At 38.8% G+C, this 16,111-nt stretch overlaps 1 protein-coding gene across 3 annotated transcripts in view; it reads right to left on the reverse strand.

Annotated features, from left to right (window-relative positions):
* Nucleotides 1–16,111, reverse strand: part of reln (reelin) — a 293,151-nt gene that overhangs the window by 100,828 nt on the left and 176,212 nt on the right. For all 3 annotated transcript variants that reach the window (XM_090213321.1, XM_090213329.1, XM_090213323.1), the window contains exons 5-7: nt 10,955–10,987; nt 10,770–10,848; nt 2,129–2,225 (exon numbers count right to left, since the gene is read on the reverse strand). In XM_090213321.1, the coding sequence (XP_090069447.1) occupies nt 2,129–2,225; nt 10,770–10,848; nt 10,955–10,987 (209 nt within the window). The remainder of the gene's footprint in view (nt 1–2,128; nt 2,226–10,769; nt 10,849–10,954; nt 10,988–16,111) is intronic.

Raw genomic sequence — 16,111 nt, forward strand, 5'->3', positions numbered from 1 at the left:
TGTATTGCTTGTATTTCTCTCGGCTGAACTAGTGCAGCTGCATCAAAAGCTTGGAAGACTGACAGACAGACTGTAACGCTTCTTATAACAGAGTGCCAATGAAATCAAGATACACTACACAGCTGGTCGCTGTGAAATAGCACATTAACTTGATAATGACCGTACTTGTTGGACAAGGGCAAGAGTGTGTGTTTAAGGTATAATTTGGTGCGGCAGGTAGCCTAGTGGTTAGAGTGGAGGGGCGGCAGGTAGCCTAGTGGTTAGAGTGGAAGAGCGGCAGGTTAGCCAAGTGGTTAGAGTGGAGGGGCGGCAGGTAGCCTAGTGGTTAGAGTGGAGGGGCGGCAGGTAGTCTAGTGGTTAGAGTGGAGGGGCTGCAGGTAGCCTAGTGGTTAGTGTGGAGGGGCGGCAGGTAGTCCAGTGGTTAGAGTGGAGGGGCGGTAGGTAGCCTAGTGGTTAGAGTGGAGGGGCGGCAGGTAGCCTAGTGGTTAGAGTGGAGGGGCGGCAGGGTAGCCTAGTGGTTAGAGTGGAGGGGCGGCAGGTAGCCTAGTGGTTAGAGTGGAGGGGCGGCAGTCAGCCTAGTGGTTAGAGTGGAGGGGCGGCAGTCAGCCTAGTGGTTAGAGTAGGGGTGGAAGGTAGCCTAGTGGTTAGAGTGGAGGGGCGGCAGGTAGCCTAGTGGTTAGAGTGGAGGGGCGGCAGGTAGCCTAGTGGTTAGAGTGGAGGTGCGGCAGGGTAGCCTAGTGGTTAGAGTGGAGGGGCGGCAGGTAGTCTAGTGGTTAGAGTGGAGGGGCGGCAGGTAGTCTAGTGGTTAGAGTGGAGGGGCTGCAGGTAGCCTAGTGGTTAGTGTGGAGGGGCGGCAGGTAGTCTAGTGGTTAGAGTGGAGGGGTGGCAGGTAGCCTAGTGGTTAGAGTGGAGGGGCGGCAGGTAGCCTAGTGGTTAGAGTGGAGGGGCTGCAGGTAGCCTAGTGGTTAGTGTGGAGGGGCGGCAGGTAGTCTAGTGGTTAGAGTGGAGGGGTGGCAGGTAGCCTAGTGGTTAGAGTGGAGGGGCGGCAGGTAGCCTAGTGGTTAGAGTGGAGGGGCGGCAGGGTAGCCTAGTGGTTAGAGTGGAGGGGCGGCAGGCAGCCTAGTGGTTAGAGTGGAGGGGCGGCAGGCAGTCTAGTGGTTAGAGTGGAGGGGCGGCAGGTAGTCTAGTGGTTAGAGTGGAGGGGTGGAAGGTAGCCTAGTGGTTAGAGCGTTGGGCCAGGAACCGAAATGGTTACTAGATCAAATCTCTGAGCTGACAAAGTACAAATTCTGCCCCTGAACAAGGCAGTTAACCCATTGTTCCCCGGTAAGCTGTCATTATAAATAAGAAAATGTTCTTAACTTATTTGCCAAGTTAAATAAAGGTTAAATAAATCCACTGCATGGTTAATGTTTCTTCAGGGTTTGTGGATCAAGCATTGTTGTCGTGTGTGTTCAGCCATTAAAAAAAATAAACTCCAACTAGCATGTTGAACAGACCATTTAAAAAATTGCTTGATGTTTCCTGAGAGTGTGATTTAATGCTGGCTCATTTGCTGAGCTGGCCAATCAGTGCTCTACACTCATGAATATGTTTTATTATCGGTATACGCCCACACCATTCTGTTGTTGAGGTAAGCCCACACCATTCTGTTGTTGAGGTATGCCCACACCATTCTGTTGTTGAGGTATGCCCACACCATTCTGTTGTTGAGGTAAGCCCACACTATTCTGTTGTTGAGGTAAGCCCACACCATTCTGTTGTTGAGGTAAGCCCACACCATTCTGTTGTTGAGGTATGCCCACACCATTCTGTTGTTGAGGTAAGCCCACACCATTCTGTTGTTGAGGTATGCCCACACCATTCTGTTGTTGAGGTAAGCCCACACCATTCTGTTGTTGAGGTAAGCCCACACTATTCTGTTGTTGAGGTAAGCCCACACCATTCTGTTGTTGAGGTAAGCCCACACCATTCTGTTGTTGAGGTATGCCCATACCATTCTGTTGTTGAGGTAAGCCCACACCATTCTGTTGTTGAGGTAAGCCCACACCATTCTGTTGTTGAGGTAACCTTTAATGTAAGCACATTAAAGGTTGAGGTATGTACGTGGTTGTACAGTTATAGTTACCAGCTCTCTCTCTCCGAAGGGTTCACAGAAGGTGACTGCTCTGCCGTGCATCAGGACCCCACACTGCTCTCCCACCTCACAGTGACTGCTCTCTGACCTGAGTGGAGGCGAGGGAGAGAGTTAGGTCTTATTTAGATCAAATCCGCAGATGCAATTAAAGACAATGTCAGTATTTACCGTACACTCTTGGAAAAAAAGGTGCTACCTAGAACCTAGAACGGTTCTTCGACTTTCCCAATAAGAGAAGCCTTGGAAGAACCCTTTTCAGTTCCAGGTAGAAGAACCCTTATGGGTCAAGGCAGAATTATGCTGGGTTCCATGTAAAACCCTTTCCTAAAATAATTGTTAATGGCACACAAAAGAGTTCTACCTGGAACCAAAACGGGTTCTCCTATGGGGACAGCCGCAGAACCCTTTCGTAGTGGCATGTACCTCTCTTTTTGTGACGTACATTAGAAGGCAGTGATAATTTATGCATGTTAAAAGTTTTCATGCAGTAAATCAATACAATCACCATCTGGATTCTGTTCCGACATCACGTGAAATACTATATACCTGGTACCTATATAATTGGTACCTATATACCTGGTACCTATATATTTGGAACCTAAATATTTGGTACCTATTTACCTGGTACCTGTATAGTTGGTACCTATATATTTGGTATCTATTTACCTGGTACCTATATATTTGGTACCTATTTACCTGGTACCTGTATAGTTGGTACCTATTTACCTGGTACCTATATATTTGGTACCTATATATTTGGTACCTATTTACCTGGTACCTATACATTTGTTACCTATATATTTGGTACCTATTTACCTGGTACCTATACATTTGTTACCTATATATTTGGTACCTATTTACCTGGTACCTATATATTTGGTACCTATTTACCTGGTACCTATACATTTATTACCTATATATTTGTTACCTGTATATTTGTTACCTATACATTTATTACCTATATATTTGTTACCTGTATATTTGGTACCTATATATTTGGTACCTATATATTTGGTACCTGTATATTTGGTACCTGTATATTTGTTACCTATACATTTATTACCTATATATTTGTTACCTGTATATTTGGTACCTATATATTTGGTACCTATATATTTGGTACCTGTATATTTGGTACCTGTATATTTGTTACCTATATATTTGGTACCTATATATTTGTTACCTGTATATTTGTTACCTATACATTTATTACCTATATATTTGTTACCTGTATATTTGGTACCTATATATTTGGTACCTATATATTTGGTACCTGTATATTTGGTACCTGTATATTTGTTACCTATATATTTGTTACCTATATATTTGGTACCTGTATATTGGGTACCTGTATATTTGTTACCTATACATTTGTTACCTATATATTTGGTACCTGTATATTTGTTATCTGTCTATTTGTTTCCTATATATTTGGTACCTATTTATTTGTTACCTGTATATTTGGTACCTATATATTTGTTACCTATAAATGTATTACCTATATATTTGGTACCTATTTACCTGGTACCTATAAATGTATTACCTATATATTTGGTACCTATATATTTGTTACCTATAAATGTATTACCTATATATTTGGATTCTCTTAGAGATGTTCTTGTTTTTGACAGAAAACATTTACCTATTTACCTGGTAGCTGTATATTTGGTACCTATATATTTGGTACCTATATATTTGGTACCTATTTACCTGGTACCTGTATATTTGGTACCTATACATTTGGTACCTGTATATTTGTTACCTATATATTTGGTACCTGTATATTTGGTACCTGTATATTTGGTAACTATATATTTGGTACCTATATATTTGGTACCTATTTACCTGGTACCTGTATATTTGGTACCTATACATTTGGTACCTGTATATTTGTTACCTATATATTTGGTACCTATATATTTGGTACCTGTATATTTGGTACCTGTATATTTGGTACCTGTATATTTGGTACCTATTTACCTGGTACCTATATATTTGGTACCTATATATTTGGAACCTAAATATTTGGTACCTATTTACCCTGTACCTGTAAATTTGGTAACTATATATTTGGTACCAATCTATTTGGTACCTATTTACCTGGATACCTGTATATTTGGTACCTATATATTTGGTACCTATTTACCTGGTACCTATTTACCTGGTACCTATATATTTGGTACCTATATATTTGGTACCTATTTACCTGGTAACTATATATTTGGTACCTATATATTTGGTACCTATACATTTGTTACCTATTTATTTGTTACCTATATATTTGGTACCTATTTATTTGTTACCTGTATATTTGGTACCTATATATTTGGTACCTTTACATTTATTACCTATATATTTGTTACCTATATATTTGGTACCTGTATATTTGGTACCTGTATATTTGTTACCTATACATTTGTTACCTATATATTTGGTACCTGTATATTTGTTATCTGTATATTTGGTACCTATATATTTGGTACCTTTACATTTATTACCTATATATTTGTTACCTATATATTTGGTACCTGTATATTTGTTACCTATACATTTGTTACCTATATATTTGGTACCTGTATATTTGTTATCTGTATATTTGGTACCTATATATTTGGTACCTTTACATTTATTACCTATTTATTTGTTACCTGTATATTTGGTACCTATATATTTGGTACCTTTACATTTATTACCTATATATTTGTTACCTATATATTTGGTACCTGTATATTTGGTACCTGTATATTTGTTACCTATACATTTGTTACCTATATATTTGGTACCTATATATTTGGTACCTTTACATTTATTACCTATATATTTGTTACCTATAAATGTATTACCTATATATTTGGTACCTATTTACCTGGTACCTATAAATGTATTACCTATATATTTGGTACCTATATATTTGTTACCTATTTATTTGTTACCTATATATTTGGTACCTATTTATTTGTTACCTGTATATTTGGTACCTATATATTTGGTACCTTTACATTTATTACCTATATATTTGTTACCTATATATTTGGTACCTGTATATTTGGTACCTGTATATTTGTTACCTATACATTTGTTACCTATATATTTGGTACCTGTATATTTGTTATCTGTATATTTGGTACCTATATATTTGGTACCTTTACATTTATTACCTATATATTTGTTACCTATATATTTGGTACCTGTATATTTGTTACCTATACATTTGTTACCTATATATTTGGTACCTGTATATTTGTTATCTGTATATTTGGTACCTATATATTTGGTACCTTTACATTTATTACCTATTTATTTGTTACCTGTATATTTGGTACCTATATATTTGGTACCTTTACATTTATTACCTATATATTTGTTACCTATATATTTGGTACCTGTATATTTGGTACCTGTATATTTGTTACCTATACATTTGTTACCTATATATTTGGTACCTATATATTTGGTACCTTTACATTTATTACCTATATATTTGTTACCTATAAATGTATTACCTATATATTTGGTACCTATTTACCTGGTACCTATAAATGTATTACCTATATATTTGGTACCTATATATTTGTTACCTATAAATGTATTACCTATATATTTGGTACCTATTTACCTGGTACCTATAAATGTATTACCTATATATTTGGTACCTATATATTTGGTACCTTTACATTTATTACCTATATATTTGTTACCTATATATTTGGTACCTGTATATTTGGTACCTGTATATTTGTTACCTATACATTTGTTACCTATATATTTGGTACCTATATATTTGGTACCTTTACATTTATTACCTATATATTTGGTACCTATATATTTGTTACCTATAAATGTATTACCTATATATTTGGTACCTATTTACCTGGTACCTATAAATGTATTACCTATATATTTGGTACCTATATATTTGGTACCTGTATATTCGTTACCTGTATATTTGTTTCCTATATACACTACCATTCAAAAGTTTGGATTCTCTTAGAAATGTTCTTGTTTTTGACAGAAAAGCACATTTTTTGTCCATTAAAATAGCATCAAATTCATCAGAAATACAGTGTAGTCATTGTTAATGTTGTAAATGTCTATTGTAGCTGGATACGGCAGATTTTTAATGGAATATCTATATAGGCATACAGAGGCCTACAGGAATGATGGTTGCTGATAATAGGCCTCTTGTCACGTTGGCATAACGGTTTCGGGAGACAAGCGAAGGAATGCGTAACAGGGTTTTTTTATTCAGCCCAAATTACGGCGTGCCGTGTAAAGGCCTGGGGATGAAGACCAAACAAACACGTAACAAAAACACAGGGTTGAAACCCAAAACAAACACGTAACAAAAACACAGGGTAGAAACCCAAAACAAACACGTAACAAAAACACAGGGTTGAAATTCAAACAAACACGTAACAAAACACAGGGTAGAAACCCAAAACAAAAGAGGGAGGAGAACCTCAAATAAATAACACACAATGATTAACACACGGGACTGGACCCGTAATCAGCTTCGCAATCCACAAGTGCACGAAAGCCCAAACACACAGCACAGGTACTCTCACGCTCCAATGGACATGGTAACAATACTGGACAGCACCATGGTGACCAACAGACATGGTAACAATACTGGACAGCACCACGGTGAACAACAGACATGGTAACAATACTGGACAGCACCATGGTGACCAACAGACATGGTAACAATACTGGACAGCACCATGGTGACCAACAGACATGGTAACAATACTGGACAGCACCACGGTGAACAACAGACATGGTAACAATACTGGACAGCACCATGGTGACCAACAGACATGGTAACAATACTGGACAGCACCATGGTGAACAACAGACATGGTAACAATACTGGACAGCACCATGGTGACCAACAGACATGGTAACAATACTGGACAGCACCATGGTGACCAACAGACATGGTAACAATACTGGACAGCACCATGGTGTACAACAGACATGGTAACAATACTGGACAGCACCATGGTGTACAACAGACATGGTAACAATACTGGACAGCACCATGGTGACCAACAGACACGTATATACAAATACACTCAGTGGGAACAGGGGCCTGGTGTGCACAATGAAAGTTCCAGAAGGATCCGTGACACCTCTATACTCATATGTAGGTATTACATTAAAAACATGAAAATAATTCCAGCCACAATAGTCATTTACATAAAACATGAGCAATGCCTACACTGTATTTCTGATCAATTTGATGTTATTTTAATGGACAGAAAATTGACAATTCTATGTGACCACAAACGTTTGAATGGTAGTATATATTTGGTACCTATATATTTGGTACCTATATATTTGGTACCTATATATTTGGTACCTATATATTTGGTACCTATATATTTGGTACCTATATATTTGGTACCTATATATTTGGTACCTATATATTTGGTACCTATATATTTGGTACCTATATATTTGGTACCTATACATTTATTACCTATATATTTGTTACCTATATATTTGGTACCTATATATTTGGTACCTATATATTTGGTACCTATATATTTGGTACCTATATATTTGGTACCTATATATTTGGTACCTATATATTTGGTACCTATATATTTGGTGCCTACAGTATAAATGTGGTACCTATATATTCGGTACCTACATATTTATTTGGTACCTATATATTTGGTACCTATATATTTGGTACCTATATATTTGGTGCCTACAGTATATATTTGGTACCTATATATTCGGTACCTACATATTTATTTGGTACCTATATATTTGGTACCTATATATTTGGTACCTATATATTTGGTGCCTACAGTACATATTTGGTACCTATATATGTGGTAGCTATATATTTCTTACCTACATATATATTTGGTATTTATATATTTGTTACATACAGTATATATTTGTTACCTACAGTATATATTTGGTACCTATATATTTGTTACCTATATATTTGTTACATACAGTATGTACTTGTTACCTACAGTATATATTTGTTACCTACAGTATATATTTGTTACCTACAGTATATATTTGGTACCTACAGTACATATTTGGTACCTATATATTTGTTACCTACAGTATATATTTGTTACCTACAGTATGTATTTGGTACCTACAGTATATATTTGGTACCTATATATTTGTTACCTACAGTATATATTTGTTACCTACAGTATATATTTGTTACCTGCAGTATATATTTCGTACCTATATATTTGTTACCTACAGTATATATTTGGTACTTATATATTTGTTACATACAGTATGTATTTGTTACCTACAGTATGTATTTGTTACCTACAGTATGTACTTGTTACCTACAGTATATATGTGATACCTACAGTATATATTTGTTACCTATATATTTGTTACATACAGTATGTATTTGTTACCTACAGTATGTACTTGTTAACCACAGTATATATTTGTTACCTATATATTTGTTACCTACAGTATGTACTTGTTACCTACAGTATATATTTGTTACCTACAGTATATATTTGTTACCTACAGTATATATTTGTTACCTACAGTATATATTTGTTACCTACAGTATATATTTGGTACATACAGTATATATTTGTTACATACAGTATATATTTGGTACCTATATATTTGCTACCTACAGTATGTATTTGTTACCTACAGTATATATGTGTTACCTACAGTATATATTTGTTACATACAGTATGTACTTGTTACCTACAGTATATATGTGTTACCTACAGTATATATTTGTTACCTACAGTATATATTTGTTACCTACAGTATGTATTTGTTACCTACAGTATGTACTTTTTACCGACAGTATATATTTGTTACCTACAGTATGTATTTGTTACCTACAATATAGATTTGGTACCTATATATTTGTTACCTACAGTATACATTTGTTACCTACAGTATATATTTGTTACCTACAGTATGTACTTTTTACCTACAGTATATATTTGTTACCTACAGTATGTATTTGTTACCTACAGTATGTACTTTTTACCGACAGTATATATTTGTTACCTACAGTATGCATTTGTTACCTACAGTATATATTTGTTACCTACAGTATATATTTGTTACCTACAGTATGTATTTGTTACCTACAGTATATATTTGTTACCTACAGTATATATGTGTTACCTACAGTATATATTTGTTACCTACAGTATGTATTTGTTACCTACAGTATGTACTTTTTACCGACAGTATATATTTGTTACCTACAGTATATATTTGTTACCTACAGTATGTATTTGTTACCTACAGTATGTACTTTTTACCGACAGTATATATTTGTTACCTACAGTATATATGTGTTACCTACAGTATATATTTGTTACCTACAGTATGTATTTGTTACCTACAGTATGTACTTTTTACCGACAGTATATATTTGTTACCTACAGTATGTATTTGTTACCTACAATATATATTTGGTACATATATATTTGTTACCTACAGTATGTACTTGTGACCTACAGGGTGTATTTGTTACCTACAGTATACATTTGTTACCTAGAGTATATATTTGTTACCTACAGTATGTATTTGGTACCTACAGTATATATTTGGTACCTATATATTTGTTACCTACAGTATGTATTTGGTACCTACAGTATATATTTGGTACCTATATATTTGTTACCTACAGTATGTATTTGTTACCTACAGTATGTACTTTTTACCGACAGTATATATTTGTTACCTACAGTATGTATTTGTTACCTACAATATATATTTGGTACCTATATATTTGTTACCTACAGTATGTACTTGTGACCTACAGTGTGTATTTGTTACCTACAGTATACATTTGTTACCTAGAGTATATATTTGTTACCTACAGTATGTATTTGGTACCTACAGTATATATTTGGTACCTGTATATTTGTTACCTACAGTATATATCTGTTACATGCAGTATATATTTGGTGCCTATATATGTGTTACCTACAGTATGTATTTGTTACCTACGGTGTATATGTGTTACCTACAGTATATATTTGTTACCTACAGTATGTACTTGTTACCTACAGTATATATGATCTATGTGTTACCTACAGTATATATTTGTTACCTACAGTATATATGTGTTACCCACAGTATACATTTGTTACCTACAGTATATATTTGTTACCTACAGTATATATGTGTTACCCACAGTATACATTTGTTACCTACAGTATATATTTGTGACATACAGTATATATTTGTTACCTACAGTATATATTTGTTACCTACAGTATGTATTTGTTACCTACAGCATGTACTTGTTACCGACAGTATATATTTGTTACCTACAATATATATTTGGTACCTATATATTTGTTACCTACAGTATGTACTTGTGACCTACAGTATGTATTTGTTACCTACAGTATACATTTTTTACCTACAGTATGTATTTGTTACCTACAATATATATTTGGTACCTATATATTTGTTACCTACAGTATGTACTTGTGACCTACAGTATGTATTTGTTACCTACAGTATACATTTTTTACCTACAGTATGTATTTGTTACCTACAATATATATTTGGTACCTATATATTTGTTACCTACAGTATGTACTTGTGACCTACAGTATATATTTGTTACCTATATATATGTGTTACCTACCAGATGCTGGGGTCCAGTTCTCCCTGAAGGCTGGAGTCAAAGTCATCACGTAGCACAGCATGGTTACCATGGATCTCAGCTAGAGGTCACACATAACTTGGTTGAGGCTCCAATAATAAGGACTAACAAATTGGCTATAACCATATTAGAGTGCTTTAAACGTGTGTTAGAAACCAAACACTCACCAAGACTGGGTCTCAACGGGGATTCAGTGGGAGCTGAAACAGAGAGAAGTCATGTCAGTTAACCCAGAACTGTATTCCCTTCATCTGACAGACAGTTGAGGGTGTAGTAGGTCAGCCAAGACATGTCCCTCCAGTCTCAGAGTCACACACTGCTGCTAACGTAGCCAGAGTGATCAGAGATCAGTGATCTGTGATGTGTCACACCTAGCAGTCCCTGGGTGATGTGTGCCTAGACCTATCAGTCCCTGTGTGATGTGTGCCTAGACATATCAGTCCCTGTGTGATGTGTACCTAGACCTAGCAGTCCCTGGGTGATGTGTGCCTAGACCTATCAGTCCCTGTGTGATGTGTGCCTAGACATATCAGTCCCTGTGTGATGTGTACCTAGACATATCAGTCCCTGTGTGATGTGTGCCTAGACGTATCAGTCCCTATGTGATGTGTACCTAGACATATCAGTTCCTGGGTGATGTGTACCTAGACATATCGGTCCCTATGTGATGTGTACCAGACCTATCCGTCCCTGGGTGATGTGTGCCTAGACCTATCAGTTCCTGTGTGATGTCAAATCAAATCAAATGTATTTATATAGCCCTTCGTACATCAGCTGATATCTCAAAGTGCTGTACAGAAACCCAGCCTAAAACCCCAAACAGCAAGCAATGCAGGTGTAGTAGCACGGTGGCTAGGAAAAACTCCCTAGAAATGCCAAAACCTAGGAAGAAACCTAGAGAGGAACCAGGCTATGTGGGGTGGCCAGTCCTCTTCTGGCTGTGCCGGGTGGAGATTACAACAGAACATGGCCAAGATGTTCAAATGTCCATAAATGACCAGCATGGTCGAACAACAACAAGGCAGAACAGTTGAAACTGGAGCAGCAGCACAGCCAGGTGGACTGGGGACAGCAAGGAGCCACCATGTCAGGTATTCCTGGGGCATGGTCCTAGGGCTCAGGTCCTCCGAGAGAGAGAAAGAAAGAGAGAATTAGAGAGAGCATATGTGGGATGGCCAGTCCTCTTATGGCTGTGCTGGGTGGAGATTATAACAGAACATGGCCAAGATGTTCAAATGTTCATAAATGACCAGCATGGTCGAATAATAATAAGGCAGAACAGTTTAAACTGGAGCAGCAGCACGGTCAGGTGGACTGGGGACAGCAAGGAGTCATCATGTCAGGTATTCCTGAGGCATGGTCCTAGGGCTCAGGTCCTCCGAGAGAGAGAAAGAAAGAGAGAAGGAGAGAACTAGAGAACGCACACCTAGATCCACACAGGACACCGAATAGGACAGGAGAAGTACTCCAGACATAACAAACTAAATCAAATAAAATTTTATTTGTCACATACACATGGTTAGCAGATGTTAATGCGAGTGTAGCGAAATGCTTGTGCTTCTAGTTCCGACAATGCAGTAATAACCAACAAGTAATCTAACTAACAATTCCAAAACTACTGTCTTGTACACAGTGTGAGGGGATAAAGAATATGTACATAAGGATATATGAATGATGGTACAGAGCAGCATAGGCAAGATACAGTAGATGGTATCGAGTACAGTATATACATATGAGATGAGTATGTAAACAAAGTGGCATAGTTAAAGTGGCTAGTGATACATGTATTACATAAGGATACAGTCGATGATATAGAGTACAGTATATACGTATGCATATGATATTAATAATGTAGGGTAAGTAACATTATATAAGGTAGCATTGTTTAAAGTGGCTAGTGATATATTTACATAATTTCCCATCAATTCCCATTATTAAAGTGGCTGGAGTTGAGTCAGTGTCAGTGTGTTGGCAGCAGCCACTCAATGTTAGTGGTGGCTGTTTAACAGTCTGATGGCCTTGAGATAGAAGCTGTTTTTCAGTCTCTCGGTCCCATCTTTGATGCACCTGTACTGACCTCGCCTTCTGGATGATAGCGGGGTGAACAGGCAGTGGCTCGGGTGGTTGATGTCCTTGATGATCTTTATGGCCTTCCTGTGACATCGGGTGGTGTAGGTGTCCTGGAGGGCAGGTAGTTTGCCCCCGGTGATGCGTTGTGCATCAAACTGACCCTAGCCCCCCGACACATAAACTACTGCAGCATAAATACTGGAGGCTGAGACAGGAGGGGTCAGGAGACACTGTGGCCCCATCCGAGGACACCCCCGGACAGGGCCAAACAGGAAGGATACAACCCCACCCACTTTGCCAAAGCACAGCCCCCACACCACAAGAGGGATATCTTTAACCACCAACTTACCATCCTGAGACAAGGCTGAGTATAGCCCACAAAGACCTCCGCCACGGCACAACCCAAGGGGGGGGGGGGGGGGGCGCCAACCCAGACAGGATGACCACATCAGTGAATCAACCCACTCAGGTGACGCACCCCCTCCAGGGACGGCATGAGAGAGCCCCAGTAAGCCAGTGACTCAGCCCCTGTAATAGGCTTAGAGGCAGAGAATCCCAGTGGAAAGAGGGGAACTTGCCAGGCAGAGACAGCAAGGGCGGTTCGTTGCTCCAGAGCCTTTCCGTTCACCTTCCCACTCCTGGGCCAGACTACACTCAATCATATGACCCACTGAAGAGATGAGTATTCAGTAGAGACTTAAAGGTTGAGACCGAGTTTGCGTCTCTGACATGGGTAGGCAGACCGTTCCATAAAAATGGAGCTCTATAGGAGAAAGCCCTGCTTCCAGCTGTTTGCTTAGAAATTCTAGGGACAATTAGGAGGCCTGCGTCTTGTGACCGTAGCGTACGTGTAGGTATGTACGGCAAGACCAAATCGGAAAGATAGGTAGGAGCAAGCCCATGTAATGCTTTGTAGGTTAGCAGTAAAACCTTGAAATCAGCCCTTGCTTTGACAGGAAGCCAGTGTAGAGAGGCTAGCATTGGAGTAATATGATCACATTTTTTGGTTCTAGTCAGGATTCTAGCAGCCGTATTTAGCACTAACTGAAGTTTATTTAGTGCTCTATCCGGGTAGCCGGAAAGTAGAGCATTGCAGTAGTCTAACCTAGAAGTGACAAAAGCACAGATTCATTTTTTTGCATCATTTTTGGACAGAAAGTTTCTGATTTTTGCAATGTTACGTAGATGGAAAAAAGCTGTCCTTGAAATGGTCTTGATATGTTCTTCAAAAGAGAGATCGGGGTCCAGAGTAACGCCGAGGTCCTTCACAGTTTTATTTGAGACGACTGTACAACCATTAAGATTAATTGTCAGATTCAACAGAAGATCTCTTTGTTTCTTGGGACCGAGAACAAGCGTCTCTGTTTTGTCCGAGTTTAAAAGTAGAACGTTTGCAGCCATCCACTTCCTTATGTCTGAAACACATGCTTCTAGCAAGGGCCATTTTGGGGCTTCACCATGTTTCATTGAAATGTACAGCTGTGTGTCATCCGCATAGCAGTGAAAGTTAACATTATGTTTTCGAATAACATCCCCAAGAGGTAAAATATATAGTGAAAACAATAGTGGTCCTAAAACGGAACCTTGAGGAACACTGAAATTTCCAGTTGATTTGTCAGAGGACAAACCATTCACAGAGACAAACTGATATCTTTCCGACAGATAAGATCTAAACCAGGCCAGAACTTGTCCGTGTGTACCTAGACATATCGGTCCCTGTGTGATGTGTACCACACCTATCAGTCAGTCCCTGTGTGATGTGTATCTAGAGCTATCAGTCCCTGGGTGATGTGTACCACACCTATCAGTCCCTGGGTGATGTGTACCACACATATCAGTCCATATGTGATGTGTACCTAGACATATCAGTTGCTATGTGATGTGTACCTAGACATATCAGTCCTTGTGTGATGTGTACCTAGGCATATCAGTCCCTATGTGATGTGTACCTAGACATATCAGTCCATATGTGATGTGTACCTAGACATATCAGTCCCTATGTGATGTGTACCTAGACATATCAGTCCCTGGGTGATGTGGACCTAGACCATTCAGTTCCTGTGTGATGTGTACCTAGACACATCGGTCCCTGTGTGGTGTCACACCTAGCAGTCCCTGGGTGATGTGTGCCTAGACCTACCAGTCCCTGGGTGATGTGTACCTAGACCTATCAGTCCCTGGGTGATGTGTGCCTAGACCTATCAGTCCCTGGGTGATGTGTGCCTAGACCTGTCAGTCCCTGTGTGATGTGTACCTAGACATATCAGTCCCTGTGTGATGTGTGCCTAGACGTAACAGTCCCTATGTGATGTGTACCCAGACATATCAGTCCCTGGGCGATGTGTACCTAGACCTATCAGTTCCTGGGTGATGTGTACCTAGACATATCGGTCCCTGTGTGATGTGTACCACACCTATCAGTCCCTGGGTGATGTGAACCTAGACCTAATAGTCCCTGTGTGATGTGTACCTAGATATATCGGTCCCTGTGTGATGTGTACCAGACCTATCCGTCCCTTTGTGATGTGTACCTAGACCTAGCAGTCCCTGGGCGATGTGTGCCTAGACATATCAGTCCCTGTGTGATGTGTGCCACACCTAGCAGTCCCTGGGTGATGTATGCCTAGACATATCAGTCCCTGTGTGATGTGTACCTAGATCTATCAGTCCCTGGGTGATGTGTACCTAGACCTAATAGTCAATGGGTTATGTGTACCTAGACCTAACAGTCTTTAAGTGATGTGTACCTAGACCTGTCAGTCCCTGGGTGATGTGTGCCTAGACATATCAGTCCCTGGGTGATGTGTACCTAGACATATCAGTCCCTATGTGATGTGTACCTAGATATATCAGTCCCTGGGTTATGTGTACCTAGACATATCAGTCCCTGGGTGATGTGTACCTAGACATATCAGTCCCTATGTGATGTGTACCACACCTAACAGTCCCTCTGAATTGGACAAAGTCCAGGCAGGGAGCTGGAAATCCATGGAAACACATCACATGACTATGGAAACACATCACATGAGTATGGAAACACATCACATGACTATGGAAACACATCACATGAGTATGGAAACACATCACATGACTATGGAAACACATCACATGAGTATGGAAACACATCACATGACTATGGAAACACATCACATGACTATGGAAACACATCACATGACTATGGAAACACATCACATGACTATGGAAACACATCACATGACTATGGAAACACATCACATGACTATGGAAACACATCA

The sequence above is a fragment of the Oncorhynchus mykiss genome, chromosome 2 (genome assembly GCF_057628025.1).
Source record: "Oncorhynchus mykiss isolate SJ-2025 chromosome 2, ASM5762802v1, whole genome shotgun sequence".
Classification (NCBI taxonomy): Eukaryota; Metazoa; Chordata; class Actinopteri; order Salmoniformes; family Salmonidae; genus Oncorhynchus; species Oncorhynchus mykiss.